The sequence below is a fragment of the Scyliorhinus torazame genome, chromosome 17, assembly GCF_047496885.1.
Source record: "Scyliorhinus torazame isolate Kashiwa2021f chromosome 17, sScyTor2.1, whole genome shotgun sequence".
In the NCBI taxonomy this organism is placed as follows: Eukaryota; Metazoa; Chordata; class Chondrichthyes; order Carcharhiniformes; family Scyliorhinidae; genus Scyliorhinus; species Scyliorhinus torazame.
The window spans coordinates 110767646-110785169 of NC_092723.1; the positions used below are offsets into that span (position 1 = coordinate 110767646).

The 17524-nt window shown below is 53.4% G+C and overlaps 1 protein-coding gene across 1 annotated transcript in view; it reads left to right on the forward strand.

Moving 5' to 3' along the window:
- meiob (meiosis specific with OB-fold) overlaps positions 1 to 17524 on the forward strand; it is a 261266-nt gene that overhangs the window by 52526 nt on the left and 191216 nt on the right. Inside the window, exon 4 of the mRNA XM_072479797.1 lies at positions 15797 to 15928. Coding sequence (XP_072335898.1) covers positions 15797 to 15928 — 132 coding nt within the window. The remainder of the gene's footprint in view (positions 1 to 15796; positions 15929 to 17524) is intronic.

A 17524-nucleotide genomic window follows, 5' to 3' on the forward strand; every position in this document is an offset into this window, starting at 1 on the left:
GGCTAGATGTTCCTGTTGATAGTGGATGGCCATTCCAAATGGTTAGATGTCTATCGAAGGCTGTCCACCACTTTGAGGGCTACCATCAAGAAGTTGCGCCTTATATTTAGTACCTATCTCATCCCGAAGGTACTGATCACGGAACGCAGTAACCATTTTACTTGCAGGGAGTTCTCGCACTTCATGAAGTCAAACATGGTAAAGCATATTCGGACCGCCCCATATCACCCCTCTTCAAACTGTCTGGCAGAACGGGTGGTGCCGACGTTCAAGAGGGGCTTGAGGAAGTAGACCATGGGATCCATGGAGACAAAGTTGGCGCGGTTCCTATTCAGCTACTGTACCACGCTACACATAACCCGAGTGACACCGGCGGAACTGCTGATGGGTCGAAGGCTGAGGACCTGCCTGGCGTTCCCCAATATTAGTGGGGAAGTGGAGAGGAGACAATCTCTAGAGATAGTACTGCAACAGAGGACAGAGGTTTTCGGCCGGAGGTCATGGTATACATTCGGATCTTTGGAGACGGAGCCTGTGGAACGGACCAGGTGGGTATCATGCACAGTGAAAACATGGGAGGGGATGGTGCGGAAGCATAGAGACCACCTGTAAGCAGGGAGCCAGCATCAAGACCAGCCCTACCAAATGAGCCAGCTTTTCATCCCTCCTGCCCGTCTCCCAAGCACCAAGAGGCAACACCCCCTGGGGGTTCAGACACAGATATGCACGAGGATGAAGACTCCAGATCTGACATGGAGACACAGGCGAGCGTGCATGGTTTCGGAAGACAGTCTTGCCAGGGGCAGGTTACCAACGGCGTCCATCAGACAATCGGCGCGAATGCGATGTTCCCCATTAGACGACCCCTGACCCAGTCCCGCAGCAGCCGGAGGCACAACCACAGGCGAAGCAAAGAAGGAGGCCTGCTCCACCTTTAACAGAAGGGACTTGTGGACTTCGGAGCGGGAGGGATGTAGTAACCACCCTCCCCCACGGGACCCACGCAGACGACCTGATTGATCTCCTCATGGGGCTCGCAGAACATGAGCTCCCCCGCTGAGGCACAGAGGCCCAACTTCAGGACTCATTGATTTCAACCGATAAAGCATGATTAGTAAGTTTGCAGATGACACCAATATTGGTGGCATAGTGGATAGTGAAGAAGGTTATATAAGATTGCAACAGGATCTTGACCAATTGGGCCAGTGGGCCGATGAATGGCAGATGGAGTTTAATTTGGATAAATGTAAGGTGATGCATTTTGGTAACTCAAATCAGTTAATGATGGGGAGTTGGGAGAGTTACAGAACAAAAAGATCGAGGAGTACAGGTTCAAAGCTCCTTGAAGGTGGAGTCGCAGGTGGACAGGGTGGGGAAGAAGGCATTCAGCATGCGAGGTTTCATTGGTCAGAATATTGAATACAGGAGTTGGGACATCTTGTTGAAGTTGTACAAAACATTGGTAAGTCCACACATGGAATATTGTGTTCAGTTCTGGTCACCCTATTATAGTAAGGATATTGTTAACTCAAAAGAGTGCAGAAGAGATTTACGAGAATGCTACCAGGACTTGATGATCTTGAGTTATAAGGAGAGGCTGGATAGGCTGGGACTTTTTTCCCTGGAGTGTCAGGCTTGGGGGTGATCTTATAGAGGTCTATAAAATAATAAGGATAAGGTAGATAGTCAACATCTTTTCCCAAAGGTAGAGGAGTCCAGAACTAAAGGGCATAGGTTTAAGGTGAAGGGGAGAGATACAAAAGAGACCAGAGGGGAAATCTCTTCAAACAGAGGTGGTGTGCATCTGGAATGGGCTGCCAGAGGAAGTGATAGAGGCGGGTACGATTGTGTCTTTTAAAAAGCAGTTAGTTACATGGGCAGGGTGGGTATAGAGGGATATGGGCCAAATGCGAGCAAGTGGGACTCGCTTAGTGATAGAAACTGGGCGGCATAAACAAGCTGGTCCGAAGGGCCTGTTTCCATGCTGTGAACATCTATGACTCTAAAAGCTGGCCCAGAAAGGAACCAGCATCTTCGGATGTTCCCTGCCGGGACTAGTTGTACTCCCCGCCGCTTTGTGGCTTTACTATGTTTTAAAATAAAACCATTTGTTCAAAACTTTTTGGGACTCCTCGTGACTAAAACATCAGGCCAGCACCTGGGTCAATTCAAGAATGCAAATAAATAGGCATTTAGAGTAGAATAGATAGGGCAGCATGGTGGCAGTGGTTAGCATTTTCATTTCATTTCATTGCTGCCTCACGGCGCCGAGGTCCCAGGTTTGATCTCGGCTCTGTGTCACTGTCTGTGTGGAGTTTGTACATTCTCCCGTGTTTGCACGGGTCGTAATCTTTATTATTGTCACAAGTAGGCTTATATTAACACTGCAATGAAGTTACTGTGAAAATTCCCTAGTCGCCACATACCGGCGCCTTTTCGGGTTCACTCGAGGGAGAATTCAGAATGCCCAATTCACCTAACAGCATCGTTTTTCAAGACTTGTGGGAGGAAACCGGAGCACCCGGAGGAAACCCCACGCAGACACAGGGAGAACTTGCAGACTCCGCATGGATAGTGACCCAAGCCGGGAATCGAACCTGGGACTCTGGTGCTGTGAAGCAACATTGCTAACCACTGTGCTACCATGCCGCCCTCCACAACCCAAAGGTTTCGCCCCACAACCCAAAGGTATGCAGGGTAGATGGATTGGCCACGCGAAATTGCCCCTTAATTGGAAAAAATGAATTGGATACTCTAAATTTATATTAAAATAAATAAAGTTGAATTGATGTTGCTGAACATTGAGGGAGTGTCATTCTCAGCAGTCTTGAGCATCCCCTAGTGGCTATTTCAGGGAAGCATTGTCAAAGGCCGAGGCGCAGGTCAGCTACCAGTTGTCTGGAACAACCAAATAATTTGACAAATTGAAGAAGCTCAATTTCAAATCATATTTTTAAAAGTAATTATCTGGTGTAAATATTAGAAATTAAAACTTTATTTCAATTAATATTTGTAATGATTTGCCTGGGAGCATTGCTGTTGCAGCATTGAGCAGTAAAAGTGTTTCTACGACAGGAAATAGGGGAATGATTCTCTGACACGCCACTCCGCCGCCGGCTGCCGAATTCTCCGGCGCTGGTTTTTTGGCGGGGGCGGGGATCTCGCCACGCCGGGCGGAGATCTCGCCACGCCGGTCGGGGGCCGTTGGTAGTGGCCCCCCGGTGATTCTCCGGTCCCCGATGAGCCGAGCGGCCACCCGTTTTCGACCATTCCCGCTGGCATGGATTAGACCAGGTCCGACCGGCGGAGGGGCGGCCTGCGGTGTCCTCGGGGGGAGGCGCAGGTGGTGCGGGGGGATCGGCCCGGGGGGGGGGGGGGCACGGTGGCCTGGCCCACGATCGGGGCCCACCGATCTGTGGGCGGGCCTGTGCCGTGGGGCACTCTCCCTCCGCACCTGAGCATGCGCCAATTCGCACCCTTCGACGCCGGTTGGCGCGGCGCCAACCACTCCAGCGCCGGCCTAGCCCCCGAAGGTGCGGTGATTCCGCACCTTCCAGGCGGCCTGACACCGGAGTGGTTCACACCACTCCTTGGCGCCGATATGGCCCGCTCCGCCGGATACAGGGGAATCGCGGCCTGGAAGTGTACTTCGGGAGCAAAATTACTAAAAAAAAATTACTTTATAACACATTCATTATTGTGCCACAACTTTATAATACTCAATGCTAAAAATTTACTGAAAACTGTCGGGCTTACACAAAATTGAAAACTAGCATATTTTGCAAAGTTAGAGCGTTTTGAGAATTTTGAGCAGATGTAAAGCGATACTGGCTGGATTCTCTGTTTCAGAGACTAAGTGCTGGCGTCAGACCTGAATCGGTGGTGTTCTGCAACCACGGAAATGGCGCCGGTCCCGGAGCAATTCAGGATCTGTTAATGGGCTAGCACCGACACCATGTGGAACTAGAGCAATTCCAATGAAAATTGGTGTCCAATTCGCTGAGTCAGGATTGGCACTCGAGAGACTGACAAGCTGCAGCTGCATATAAGCACTCCATTCCCCACATGCTCATTACAGCCAACAAGATGGCAGCCCCAAGAGCGGCAACCCGGTTCATAGATGACTGACCCCATACTCTGCTCATCCTGGGCCTCCCCCAGATCCTCCTCATTGGACGAAGCCTGCTGTTCATCTCCCTCCTCCAGCATGCCGCCCCCTGCGCAATGTTGTGGAGGCCACCACGATGCAGGAGACCCTCCTAGCCGTATACTGGGGTGCCCCTTCAGAGTAGTCCAGGCACCTGACCCGCATCTTCAGGATGCCGATGCACCGCTTGATCACGGCCCTGCTCGCGGCATGGGCGTCCTTGTAGCATGTCTCCGCGTTGGTCTGTGGCCTCCAGATAGCTGCGGTCATCAGCCATGACCGCAGCAGATAACCCCTGTCGCCCAAGAGCCAACCCCTCACCCGGGGGAGTGCCTCAAAGGTGTCTGGAACTGTCGAGTGCACCAGGATGAAGGGGTCGTGCACACTGCCCAGGCATCGGGTTGAGACGTGCTTGATGTGCATCTCGTAGTCGCACACCAGTTGCACATTCATGGAGTGGAACACCTTTCAGTTTGTGAAGACTACCTACCCCCTTATGCACCGGTGCTCAAAGGGAAACATGCGTCCAGTTGATCACCCCATGAACCATAGGCATCTGACGATTGGTGGCGAACCTCGTTGCCCGGGCATCTTGCTGGGCTCGGTCCACATTGAACCTGATATATTGTGCCAAACGGGCATACAGGACCTCCGTAACGGTGCAAATGCACCTGTGCACCGATGTCTGCGAGATCCCAGACAAGTGCCCACTTGATGCCTGGAAGAACCCCGTGGCGAAAAAGGTCAGTGTGACCGTCACCTTGAAGGCCACGGGGAGCGGGTGTCCTTCCCCCATACCCCCGCAGTTCCAGGTGTGCCATAATCCTGCAGATGGTCCCCCTGCTCAGCCGGAGTCTTCAAAGGCACACCCGGTCCAGCAGGTCCTCGAATGAAGGCGCCGGCGATATGAACGGGGCCTCCTTCCTACCTCCTCCTTGACCTATCCTCACCAGCTCTCCATCCTCACCAGCTGCCACCTGTTCTTCTGGGGCAGGCTCCGCTGCTGCAGGGTCTTCCCCGAGCAGCTCCTGCTCGTACCCCAGGGCTGCGGCAGTTAGGATGATGGCAATCTTTCCTGGTTGGAATCCAAAACCAATTGTCTGCAGGGAGTGAAAGGCAGACATGTTAGCATGGTACATACACCCGTGCCCCAGCAAGCCCAATTAGCTACACAGTGGCCCCGTCCTGCACTGCAGCCCCTGCCCCTACATATTCCCCTTCCCTTCTCCCTCGTACCCACCCCCAGCCATCGCCCAGCACTCTGCCCTCCGAAACGAACCCCTAGCTCTGTCGTTGTCCAGCACTCGTCCCTGCCAGCGGGGGTACCCATGCCAGTGGTACACTCCGCGATCCCCATCCGACGCTCTCCTGTAGGGGCTACCATGGGTGTTGCACTTGGGTGGGATGCGTTATGCGCTCCATTGTGGGATTGGGCATTGGTGGGGTGGATTGATAGGTTGGGGGTGGGAAGGGGGGGCGGGGGTCCACCTATTCAGTCGATTTCAATCTACGCAACCACAGGTCATGATGGGCAGTCAGTGATGTGCGCTGCAAGGTGCCTACCTTGCAAGTTGCGGCAATGGCGGTCTGTGCCTGGACACCGCTTCTGGGGGAGCCACGCAGACATAATGGCCTACCCCTAGTCATCCCCCGAACCTGGTAGATGCCCCACCCCACACCTCCGCTCTCTCCCTCAACAGCCACTGCTCTTGTTTCCCGATTTTTAAAGCCACAAGTGAACTTCGCCGTTGGTAATCCCTTCTGGCGGAGGCGGAACATCACAGGGGCCCCGGAGAATACCAGGACGGGCCCCGGAGAATACCAGGACAGGCCCGTTCATGATATGCCAATGGTGTTTACTGTATATGCTGCATAGAGTGCATTCACACAGCATTCATTTTCGGCTGACGAGCGATTCTCCGCCTGATAACGTTTCCCGATTCTGCGTCGCCCAACAGAGAATCCCGCTCACATGTTTGTCCAGGGATTTGTGTAAAAGAAATTGTTACTGCCCAGATTAAGGCTACTTACTGCTTCTGGTTTCTATCAGTTCCATTATTCCAAAAAAATAATCCATTGGCATCAGTCTATTGAATTCAAAATTCCGGGCGGGATTCTCCAATGCTCGGCTAATTGTTGACGCCGGCGTCAAAACGGGGGCGTTGCACGCCGGCATCAACGGTCGTTTTGGGGCCCCATTCTCAGGTCCACACGGGGGCTAGTACGGGCGTGGTGGAAAGCGCGGTGGCGCGACCTCAGAGTAGCGTCAGAGACGCGGCGCCACGCAATCAACGCAGCAGCGCGGCGCACATAAGGCGACGCAAGTGCACAGACCGCGGATGGAGCAAAATGGCGCCACGCCGAGCATCGCCCCGGTTCATGGACCACGACATAGAGACGCTCCAGGACCCCTGTCGAGGAGAGGAGGGGGCGCCTGTACCCCGGACCCGGCCAGTGGGACCCAGCCAATGTGGCCCGGTGTCTGTGGAGGGAGGTGGGCGCGCCCATCAGTGCGATCGCGGTGACACCCAGGACTGACGAGCAGTATCGTAAAAAGGTGAACAACCTACACGGCAGCCAGGGTGAGTACCCAGCAATGAGCCCATGGTACCAACCCCTCTACCCCCCCACACATGTGACACCGACCACCTCCCCCGGGGAACGGTACAACCACAGCCCTGACCCACATGGCTGCAGCCACCCATGCCAGCCGCGTTGGCCGTGTGCGTTGTGCACCCATGCCAACATAGACCCAACTGCCGGGCTGCGTGCACCGGACCGCCTAACAATGCTGTTATTTGTGTGTGTGTGTGTGTGTGTCCCACCCAGGAGAAGAGTGCCCATAACCAACGAGAGCGGGCCCAAACCGGAGCGGGCAAACCTGACATGTGGCCCCTCACCCTGCACGTGTAGAGGGCACTGGGCATAGCTGGTGCACCCGAAGACCGGGAGATTACCAATGCCGAGATCGGGGGCGCGCCACCTAGTGAGATTCCCCCCTGCCTGGCCCCTCTCCCCTCAGCACTCAACCCTCTCCCCTCAGCACTTCCCCCTCAGCCCTTTCCCCTCAGCACTCTCCCCTCACCCTTTACCGCGACCCACACCCCTGTCCTCCTGCCTAACCATGATGGTGTATTGTGTCTTGCAGGGCCACGAGGCGACCGACACGGCCCACCTGGCAGACTCTGCCCGCGCTGGCCGGCCAGCTGACGCAGATCAACCGGGCCCACCTGGCAGACACCGCCCACGCCCAGCGCCTGGCCATCCAGCCAACGCAGGTCGACCGGGCCCATCAGGCTTACACCACCCCCACTCAGCGCCTGGGCGGGCAGCCCACAGGAACTCTACCACTTCCTTTTCAAGTAGAAAGCGACGCTTCAAACGTCGCGCTTGCCGCCACTCTAAACCAGGCAGGCAGACCCGTGGCATTCTTTTCCCGCACCCTTCATGCCTCTGAAATTCGACATTCATCCGTCGAAAAGGAGGCCCAAGCTATCGTTGAAGCTGTGCGGCATTGGAGGCATTACCTGGCCAGTAAGAGATTCACTCTCCTCACTGACCAACGGTCGGGAGCCTTCATGTTCAATAACACACAGCGGGGCAAGATCAAAAATGCTAAAATTTTGCGGTGGAGAATCGAGCTCTCCATCTATAATTACGAGATTTTGTATCGCCCCGGTAAACTCAACGAGCTCCCAGACACCCTCTCCCGAGGTACATGTGCCAGCGCACAAGTGGACCAACTCCGGGCCCTGCACGACAGCCTTTGTCACCCGGGGGTCACTCGATTGTACCATCTGGTCAAAGCTCGCAATCTGCCATACCCCGTCGAGGAAGTAAGGATGGTCACCAGGGACTGCCAGGTCTGTGCGGAGTGCAAGTCGCATTTCTACTGGCCGGACTGTGTGCGCCTGGTGAAGGCTTCCCGCCCCTTTGAATGCCTCAGCGTGGATTTCAAAGGGCCCCTCCCCTCCACCGACCGTAACACGTACATTCTCAGTGTGGTCGATGAGTACTCCAGATTCCCCTTCGCCATCCCATGCCCCGAGGGATGACGTCTGCCACCATCATCAAAGCCCTCAACAACATCTTCGTTCTGTTCAGTTTCCCCGCTGACATCCACAGTGACAGGGGATCCTCATTCATGAGCAATGAGCTGCGTCAGTTCCTGCTCAGCAGGGGTATAGCCTCCAGCAGGACGACCAGCTACAACCCCCGGGGAAACGGGCAAGTCGAACGGGAGAATGGGACGGTTTGGAGGGCCGTCCAACTGGCCCTACGGTCCAGAAACCTCCCAGCCTCTCGCTGGCAGGAGGTCCTCCCTGACGCTCTACACTTCATCCGGTCACTATTGTGCACCGCCACTAATAACACACCCCATGAACGTGTTTTTACCTTCCCCAGGAAGTCCACATCCGGGGTGTCGCTCCCGACTTGGCTCCAGCTCCAGGACCGGTCCTTCTCCGTAGACACGTCCGACTCCACAAGGCGGACCCCTTGGTGGACAGGGTTCACCTGCTCCACGCCAATCCTCAATATGCCTACGTTGAGTTCCCCGATGGCCGCCAAGATACTGTCTCACTCAGGGACCTGGCACCATCAGGCTCCACCCCAACACACTCCCCCACCCATGCCCCCCCCCCCGCCCCCCGGCGCAAGAGAACTTTGGCATGCTCCCGGAGTTCCCCGATGACTGGCCAGCATCAGCACCGCCACCGGTGCCACCTCCACCACCGCCAGCACCGACTTTGCCGCCACCGTTACGCCGCTCCCAACGAAGCACCAAAGCACCGGATCGGCTGAACCTTTGATGGACTCCGGACCGTCAACATGGACTTTTTCTTTTTTTTCTTCTTAACACTGTACATAATTGCACTATTTGTATATAGTTTCACATCAACCCCCGCTGGACTCATTTTTAACAGGGGGTGAATGTGGTGAACCACTGTATTAGGGGATGTAAGGTAGGATCTGCACTACAGGTTCGCCGGTAGCCCCTGCCGACTGGCTCCGCCCACTAAGAACTGTATAAATATGCATGACCTCCATTGCCCTGCCATTTTGCCAGCTGCAGCAGGAGGCCACGCATCTGACTGCAATAAAGCCACAGTTGTACCCAATCTGCGTCTTTGTGCAATTGATTGCGCATCAACCACCTGCATGTTCATTGAGTACGTACCCTTCCTGTTCATGCACATGACCCTTTCATCCGATGTGGGCCGCATGGCGATGTGCACTCCATCGATTTCCCCCTGGACCATGGGTATCCGAGCAACAGCGCAAACCCCGCTGCGTGGGCATCCTGGTGGGCGCGGTCCACAGGAAACTGTATGTATCGGTCCGCGATGTCGTACAGGGCGTCAGTGATGGCCCGGATGCACCTGTGCACCAATGGCTGCGAGGCGCCAGACATGTCCTCAATTGGCAACTTGAACGACCCCGTCGCGAAGAAGTTGAGGGAGATCGTCACCTTGACGGCCACCAGGAGGGCATGTCAACCCCCAGTCCCACTTGGTGCCAGGTGTGCCATAAGGTGGCAGTTGTGGGCGACAATCTGCCGGCTCATCCGGAGTCTCCTGCACGCCGTGTCCGGGGAGTCCTCGAAGGACATGCAGCGCCGGTAAGCATGAGGCCTCATCGGACGCCTCCGTGGCCGTGGCACACCCTCCTCGGTATCCTCGTGCTGTGGCTCCCCACGTCGTGGTGCTCTCTTGCGCCTCTTGGGCGTATGGCCCTGCGGCCTGGGCGTCTTGCACGTGCCCGACTTCGGCCCGCTCCTCTACAGCAGGCTACGCCACCTCCCTGTCACGCCCCTGCTCCAGCTCCCACTGGGCTTCATGCAGGGCAGCGGCACCCGCCACGGCGGCCAACAATGCTGGAAGATGGCTAAACATTGTACAATCTGCAGGGGGTGGGTGTATACAGAGTTTCATCATTGGCATACCCCCCCTCCACAATCAGATGCCATGGGCTACTTGGCCGACCTGGTTGCCAGCACGCACCCCACTCCGCCCCCTCGGTGCCCTGAGACCTGTCGGCCGTCCCCCCTATTAGGGCAACCGTCTGGTGGTACTGCCTTCACCGGGGGCTGCCGTGTGTGCCGCCCTGGACCTACCCGCTGGTGGGTGCCGCCAGCTGGGGGAGCATGGGGGTTCTGGCACACATGAGGATGGCTGGGATGCCTGAGCCGCGACAGCGAACGGGTTGGGTGGACATCCACGTGTCTGCAGTCATGGCGTCTGGGCCATTGGATCCGCCCTGCCATGGTGGGCGTGGCCGCCCGCAGCCTTTGTCTCCCCCACCGCTCCTTCGCCAACCACCCCCCCCCCGGCAGCGTATGTGTGGAAACCCCCCCACCAACCCCCGGGGGGCCTCCCCCACACCGCCCGCAACCACGGCCGCTCCTCCTCCCGGGGATCCCCCAACACCGTCAACCAGCACGAGTGGTTGATGCTTTTTTAGACCATATTAGAACGGAGCCGGCGGTCACCGCACCGGCCCCCGGGCAATATGGCGGAGCCCTACAGGGGCCCGGCGCGGTGTAACTTAGGCCCCCACGGAAATAGCCCGCCCGGTCACGCCGGTGGGACTTCGGCCCATCTGGCCTGCAGGATCGCTGGCCCACTGGAGAATTGCCGTGATTCTCCGTGCGGCGGGGCGCCATGTGCGCGCACCTGTTTTTTTCCGCATCTGAGAATTGCGTTCCGGCATTGGAACCGCATGGTGGGATTCGTGCAGCCCCCCGGGGATTCTCCGATCCGACGCGGGCTGAGAGAATACCACCCACTATTTATTTTAGTTTATTAATATTTAGGTAATTTTCATAGAATAGAATTCCTGCTGTGAAGAAGGCCATGCGACCCAACAAGTTTGCACCAACCTTCCAAAATACCTGTGCCCACCTCCTGGCCATATCCCCGTAACCCCACCTAATCTGAACATCTTTGGATTCTAAGGGGCAATTTAGTATGGCCAATCTTCCGAACCTGCACATCTTTAGACATCTGTTTAATCTATTTGTTTTCAAAATTAAAACTACAAATAGCATTTAGTTAAAGTACATTTTCTGTCATCAAAATTGAAGCTCTAATATGAGAATAGGCATACTGATTGTGTACCTCACCCTGACCTTTCTTTAATGTGGTTAGATCATGGTCAATAAAGGAGTTCTTAACTCGATAATATAAACCCCTCTTCATAAATTTGCAAAAACATGGGCCGGGATTCTCCGACCCGGCGCCGGGTTGAGGAATCCCCGGGGAGGACACGAGAATCTCTCCATGCCGCCCGGACGCCGGCTCCCCGATTCTCCGACGGCGAATTTCGGGCACCCGCGGGATCGCCCCTACGCTGGTCGGGGGCAGTTGAAAACAGCCCCAGTGATTTGACGGGTCGAGTTCGGCCGAGTCCCGCCGTCGTGTGTTACGTATGGTCCCACACGGCGGGACCTCGGAGTTGTCTGCGGGGGGCCTTCCTGGTGTGGGGGTGGGGGATCCGACCCCGGGGGGGCCTCCACGGTGGCCTGGCCCGCGATCGGGGCCTACCGATCGGCGGGCGGGCTATTTCCGTGGGTGTCGAAGTAACTCCGCGCCGAGCCCCTGTAGGGCTCCGCCATATTGCCCGGGGGCCGGTGTGGAGATGGGAACCCACGCGCATGCGCAAACTCTCGCCGGCCATGGCGCACATGCACAAACTCGCGCCGGCCGTGGCACGCCGGCTATCGGGCGCCGGAGCTGTGGAGCCCCCTAGGAAGGGGTGGATAGCTGCCAGGTGAGGCCCGTTGATGCCAGAGTGGCTCATGCCACTTTCCACGCCGGCATCAGAACTTGGCCGCAGGATTGAAGTATCCCATGGTCTGACTGTATGGAACAAATATATCACTGTGCCCATATAATTTCTCATGATGAGTCTGAGGATCTGCTATTTTGTAATAACAGAAGCATTGCACCATGTAAATTACCCCAACCTCAGCCGAAGAGCTCCAGTGTGCAGGTGACGGTTGTGTGTGTGAACACTCAGAAACTGAGCTCCAGGTCATTGTTGAGGCCCTATTATGAGAACAGACATATTGATTGTGTACCTCACCCTGACATTTCTTTAATATGGTTAGCTCATGGTCAATAAAGGAGCTCTTAACTAGATAATATAAAGCCCTCTTCATAAATATGCAAAAATATATTTTGACTGTCTGAGGATCTGCTATTTTGTAATAACAGAAGCATTGTAGCATGTAAATTCACCCCAATCTCAGCCAAAGTGCTTCAGTATGCAGGTGACGCTTGTGTGTGTGAACACTCAGAAATTGAGCTCCAGGTCATTGCCAACTCCTTCTCCGAAACATGAGAAAATGGGCATGTCACTAAAACACCTGGAAAATTAAAGTCCTTTTTCAAACAGCTCCCACATCGGAACACCTCCCCTCCCATGAATGAAGATGAGCGGCGACACCCTGGTAAATGTGGACCATTTTCTAAATCTTGGGAGCCTCCTCTTGATGAAGGCAAACAATGAAAGCAAAATTTATCATTGCCATTAATGGGCCAGCTCAGCCTTTTGCCAACTGAAGAAAATAACCCAGGGCTAAGGTTATGATTAGTGGGCAGCAATGATCCCCATGCCCTTATATGCTTCAGGGACTTGGAAGACCTACGGCAGGCACCTCTAAGCATTGGAGAAATACCACCAATGGTGCCTTTGCAAGATCCTACAAATCCGGTGGAAGAAAGGCAGTCGAAAAGCAGCATCCCCTTCCAAATCAACCTGCCCAGCATTAATGCGCTAATCTCTCAAAACCAGCTCTACTGGACAGGACCGATCATTCATATAGATTACACTAGACTCCTGAAACAACTGCTCTTCTTAGATCTCAGTCACAAGAGGAGACTCCCACGAAGACAGCAGAGACACTTTAGGAATGTCCTGAAAATATCCCGAAGAGTACAAACACACCCACCGACTCAAGGGAGACTCTGGTTTGTGATTGACCAAAATGAAGGCAGCCCACTTGGCAAGGCACTGAAAGCATCATCTATTCCACTTGACAGTGTCTGTAGATCATGCAGTGAATTTATCAGCCATTTCAGCTCCCATTAGACCAGAGCAAGTTATCCTTGATCCTGAAAGACTGTCTAAAAAGACTGTACAATGCAAAATGTATTATTCTTCTGCAAAAGTTATGTTGATGTCCATTTAGGGCCATAAGGTTAACTTACAATAAATAGATACACCCTGATAATATTTGTTAGAGGTGTTTAAAATAATGAAGAGATAGGTTAGAGAAAATAGAAATATCTAGGGCTGGATTTTCAGTGTAGGTCAGGAACCTAACACTGATGAATTCCAGGACTCAGTTCTGTTCCTGAGCTGCTTTACACTTGCAATGCAACCTTTAAAATCAAATTGGCTAGGAGGCCAGCTCCACATCCAATTAGAGGAGCTAAAACTGGCACCAACAGTAAGTGCAGGTGGCTGCGATGTCGAGGGCTACTGCTGGCATGCCAATTTGAGCAGGTCAGTGGGCCAGGAGGTCAAACAAGGAGAATAGCAGCCTTGGGCAAGAAGGCAAGAGCAGTACTCACGATGGCTTTAGTTGGTCCCACAGGTTCCTCCCAAATCTACTTCCAACAAAATGTATTTGTGACTTGCAGCAAATCCAACAACTCTGCCCATTGAAAATTCGGAACTGTCCCAGAGACATTGAGATGCCAACACGAATTCTGGGACTGTGATTTTCAAAGCCACATGCATTGGGTCTGTTGCTAACTTTGCCTTAGTTTAATTGCTCTGTTTTATCACCTTTGCTCTTGAGTCGCCAGGTATCTTTATGATACCGCCACGTGGTTCAAGTCCGAGTAATGATCAATAATCCAATACACCGCTTAGTAAGATTTAAATCAAAGCACATTTATTATACACAGTAATCACTACTCATGTACAAATTCTACATCTCAGCTACTTCTACAGCTAACAGGCCAATACTTAACTTGGACCTGGCCCACCAGGTCAGAGAAACAAATGGCCTTTCGTTCGGGTTCTGAGCCTGCGGGATTCGAAGTTGGTACAGATTGGTAGCTAGGAGCGCCTATCTCGTAGCGAGCGTTGAAGTAAGACTTACAGTTTTGAGCGGCTGTTGAAGAGTGAAGAGCGAGTGAAGAGAGCGCGCCTTGAACTTGAGGCTCAATTCTTATAGTCCCCAGGGGCTTCCCGCCTTTCGGGGTGGACCCTGTACCTGGTTCAAAGTGATTGGACTTTGTCCCAATCACTTGGTTCGATTTTCTCCAATGCTGGAGCGGTTCCCTGATCGATGGGCGGTCTTGAGGTGGTCGTTCACCTCCTTTTGTGTAGGCTTCTGCTGGCGCCGAAGAGTCTGGTTTTGCTTTGTGTGTCTAAATGTTACTTATTGTTCCCGGGGATTGCTCATTAGTATGCAGATGACTGGTGTTTTGGTATGCTGGTGGTTGCTGGTATCGATCTTGTCTGGCCTTTCCAGAGGTAAATACACAGCCAACCTGCAGCTGCTCGTTTTTGTCCTGTTGGCTGACTTTCCCATCAGCCTTTGCCGTTCGCCATTTTGAATCGGGAGTTGGCCATTTTAAGTGGTTATAGGTGCTGAGCCTGAGACCCTTTGTAAATCCCAGCTTTAATGTTCAAGGGCCTAGATATAAGATTGTGTAAATTTGGGGCAGAATGCAGAACCTTTTTTTTACTCTGAATATTGAGATTAAAGAATATAATAATAATATATGAAGTTACTGTGAAAAGCCCCTAGTCGCCTCCCAAGTTAGTGATCATTGTTCAACATTTCAGAACAGTCAATATTGATGGTTGAAGCAAAGGTGGAGAAGGGGATACCAGTATAGGGTGGGCACATGAGATTAGGATTACTGCTCCTGTGAAGAGTAAATACCATGGACTGGTTGAGTTGAATATTCTGTATATGTGTTGTAATTTCTATGTAATCAGGCTAATTTAAAGTTGATGGGGAAGCTTTTCTCTAGAAGTACTGATGCTTGTAATCTCAGGGCTCTCCTGAAGGTCAGGAGACACCAGCAGCAAATAGTCACCGAAAGCCTATGTCCTCATTCGCGGCTAGGAATTTCCGATGCCACTGAAATGAATCGAGTTTAATAATAATTTTTATTGTCACAAGTAGGCTTACATCAACACTGCAATGAAGTTAATGTGAAAAGCCCCAAGTTGCCACATTCCGTCTGTTCGGCTACACGGAGGGAGAATTCAGAATGCCCATATTACTTAACAGCACGTCTTTCAGGACTTGTAGGATGAAACCGGAGCACCCGGAAGAAACCCGGGGAGCAGACACAGGGAGAACGTGCTGACTCCGCACAGACAGTGACCCAAGCTGGGAATTGAACCTGGGACCCTGGCGCTGGCGCTGTGAAGCAACAATACAAACCACTGCTACCGTGCCAGTTTTTGGCTGGAATGCAAAATTCTCCGTTCTCACTTGCAGAGGGGTGGCCATGGACGAGATCAGAATCCCACACAGTGACTTTTTCTTTATTCTTTATTAATGAAATTGTAATGCCAAAGTTTTTATTTGTAATTCAGATGTACATTAGATTTTTACTGATTTATTTTAGAAGTATAAATGCATACGACCGGTAACATTTTACTTATTTTCTTTAGACATTGGAACAGAAAGATATACTTTTACTTTCACAATTCGAGATTGTCCAATTTACTTCATCAATGTAGCTTCCTGGGGGAGAGAAGAATACGTAAGAGGGCTTTCTAACAGTTTCAGAATTGGGGATTGTGGTAGGTTTTAAGTAACTAATCTTTTATTTAAAAAGACATTAAAATCAGAAATATTTCTTCAGTGTACTTTTAATGTGTATTCAATGTCGTTATTTTGGAAAAAAGGTGTGTCATTCAAAACATTTGTTCAGCGATTTGCATGCATATTAACTTTTGATAAATTGGCTCATCCTGAGCAAATATTTTGCTTAAAAATCTGTCGCACTGAACTGATTAACCTTCTTGTTAATTAGGTGATTATAAATGCTGATAGGTTTTAGGTTTAGATTATCTGAGCCTTAGAGAATTCTCTTTCAGTTTTGATGTTAGTAGAAATTTATTTTCTACAACATCACCCCTCCCAACCCTCATTCTTTTCATGAAGAAAATAATGGAGTGAATTCTCCCCCTCCCCAGACACGTGGGGCGAAATTCTCCATTATCGGCGGAAAGTCCGCCGATCGGCGCAAAAAACGGCGCAAATCCCACTTGCGTCACGTCATAAAAATGGGCCGATAGTCTGCGGCCCGAAATGGGCTAGCAGCGACGTAACGGGATCCGCGCTTGCGCAGTGGTTCACGCCGTGCAGCGTCGTACGCGCTGCACGGCGTGACGGCTCATAAGGCCGCGCAGCTCCCCCCCACCCGACCGGAACAGCCGACCGCAACACCCGACTTGATGGCTGGCCGTCGCTCAGCCCCGAGGTTCGAGTCACGCGATGTGGAGGCGCTCCTGGACGCGGTGGAGCAGAGGAGGGACGCCCTGTATCCCGGGCACGGCCGCAGAGTTGCCCCACGCCACAGCCGGCGTCTGTGGAGGGAGGTGGCAGAGGCCGTCACCGCTGTGGCCCTAACACCACGGACAGGCACCCAGTGCCACAAGAAGGTGAACAACCTCGTCAGAGCAGGCAGGGTGAGCCTCCCCCATATCCCCCCTCCCCCAAATCCCCCCCTCCCCCATATCCCCCCTCCCCCATATCCCCCCCTCCCCCATATCCCCCCTCCCCCATATCCCCCCCTCCCCATATCCCCCATATTCCCCCCTCCCCATATCCCCCCTCCCCCATATCCCCCATATTCCCCCCTCCCCCATATCCCCCCTCCCCCATATCCCCCCTCCCCATATCCCCCATATCCCCCCTCCCCCATATTCCCCCCTCCCCCATATCCCCCCTCCCCATATCCCCCATATTCCCCCCTCCCCATATTCCCCCCTTCCCCATATCCCCCTCCCCCATATCCCCCCTCCCCCATATCCCCCCTCCCCCATATTCCCCATATCCCCCCTCCCCCATATCCCCCCTCCCCATATCCCCCCTCCCCATATCCCCCATATCGCCCCTCCCCCATATCCCCCCCTCCCCCATATCCCCCCTCCCCATATCCCCCCCTTCCCCATATCCCCCCTCCCCCATATTCCCCCCTCCCCCATATCCCCCATATCGCCCCTCCCCCATATCCCCCCTCCCCCATATTCCCCCCTCCCCATATCCCCCCTCCCCCATATCCCCCATATTCCCCCCTACCCCATATCCCCCCTCCCCCATATTCCCCCCTCCCCCATATCCCCCCTCCCCATATCCCCCATATTCCCCCCTCCCCTATATCCCCCCTCCCC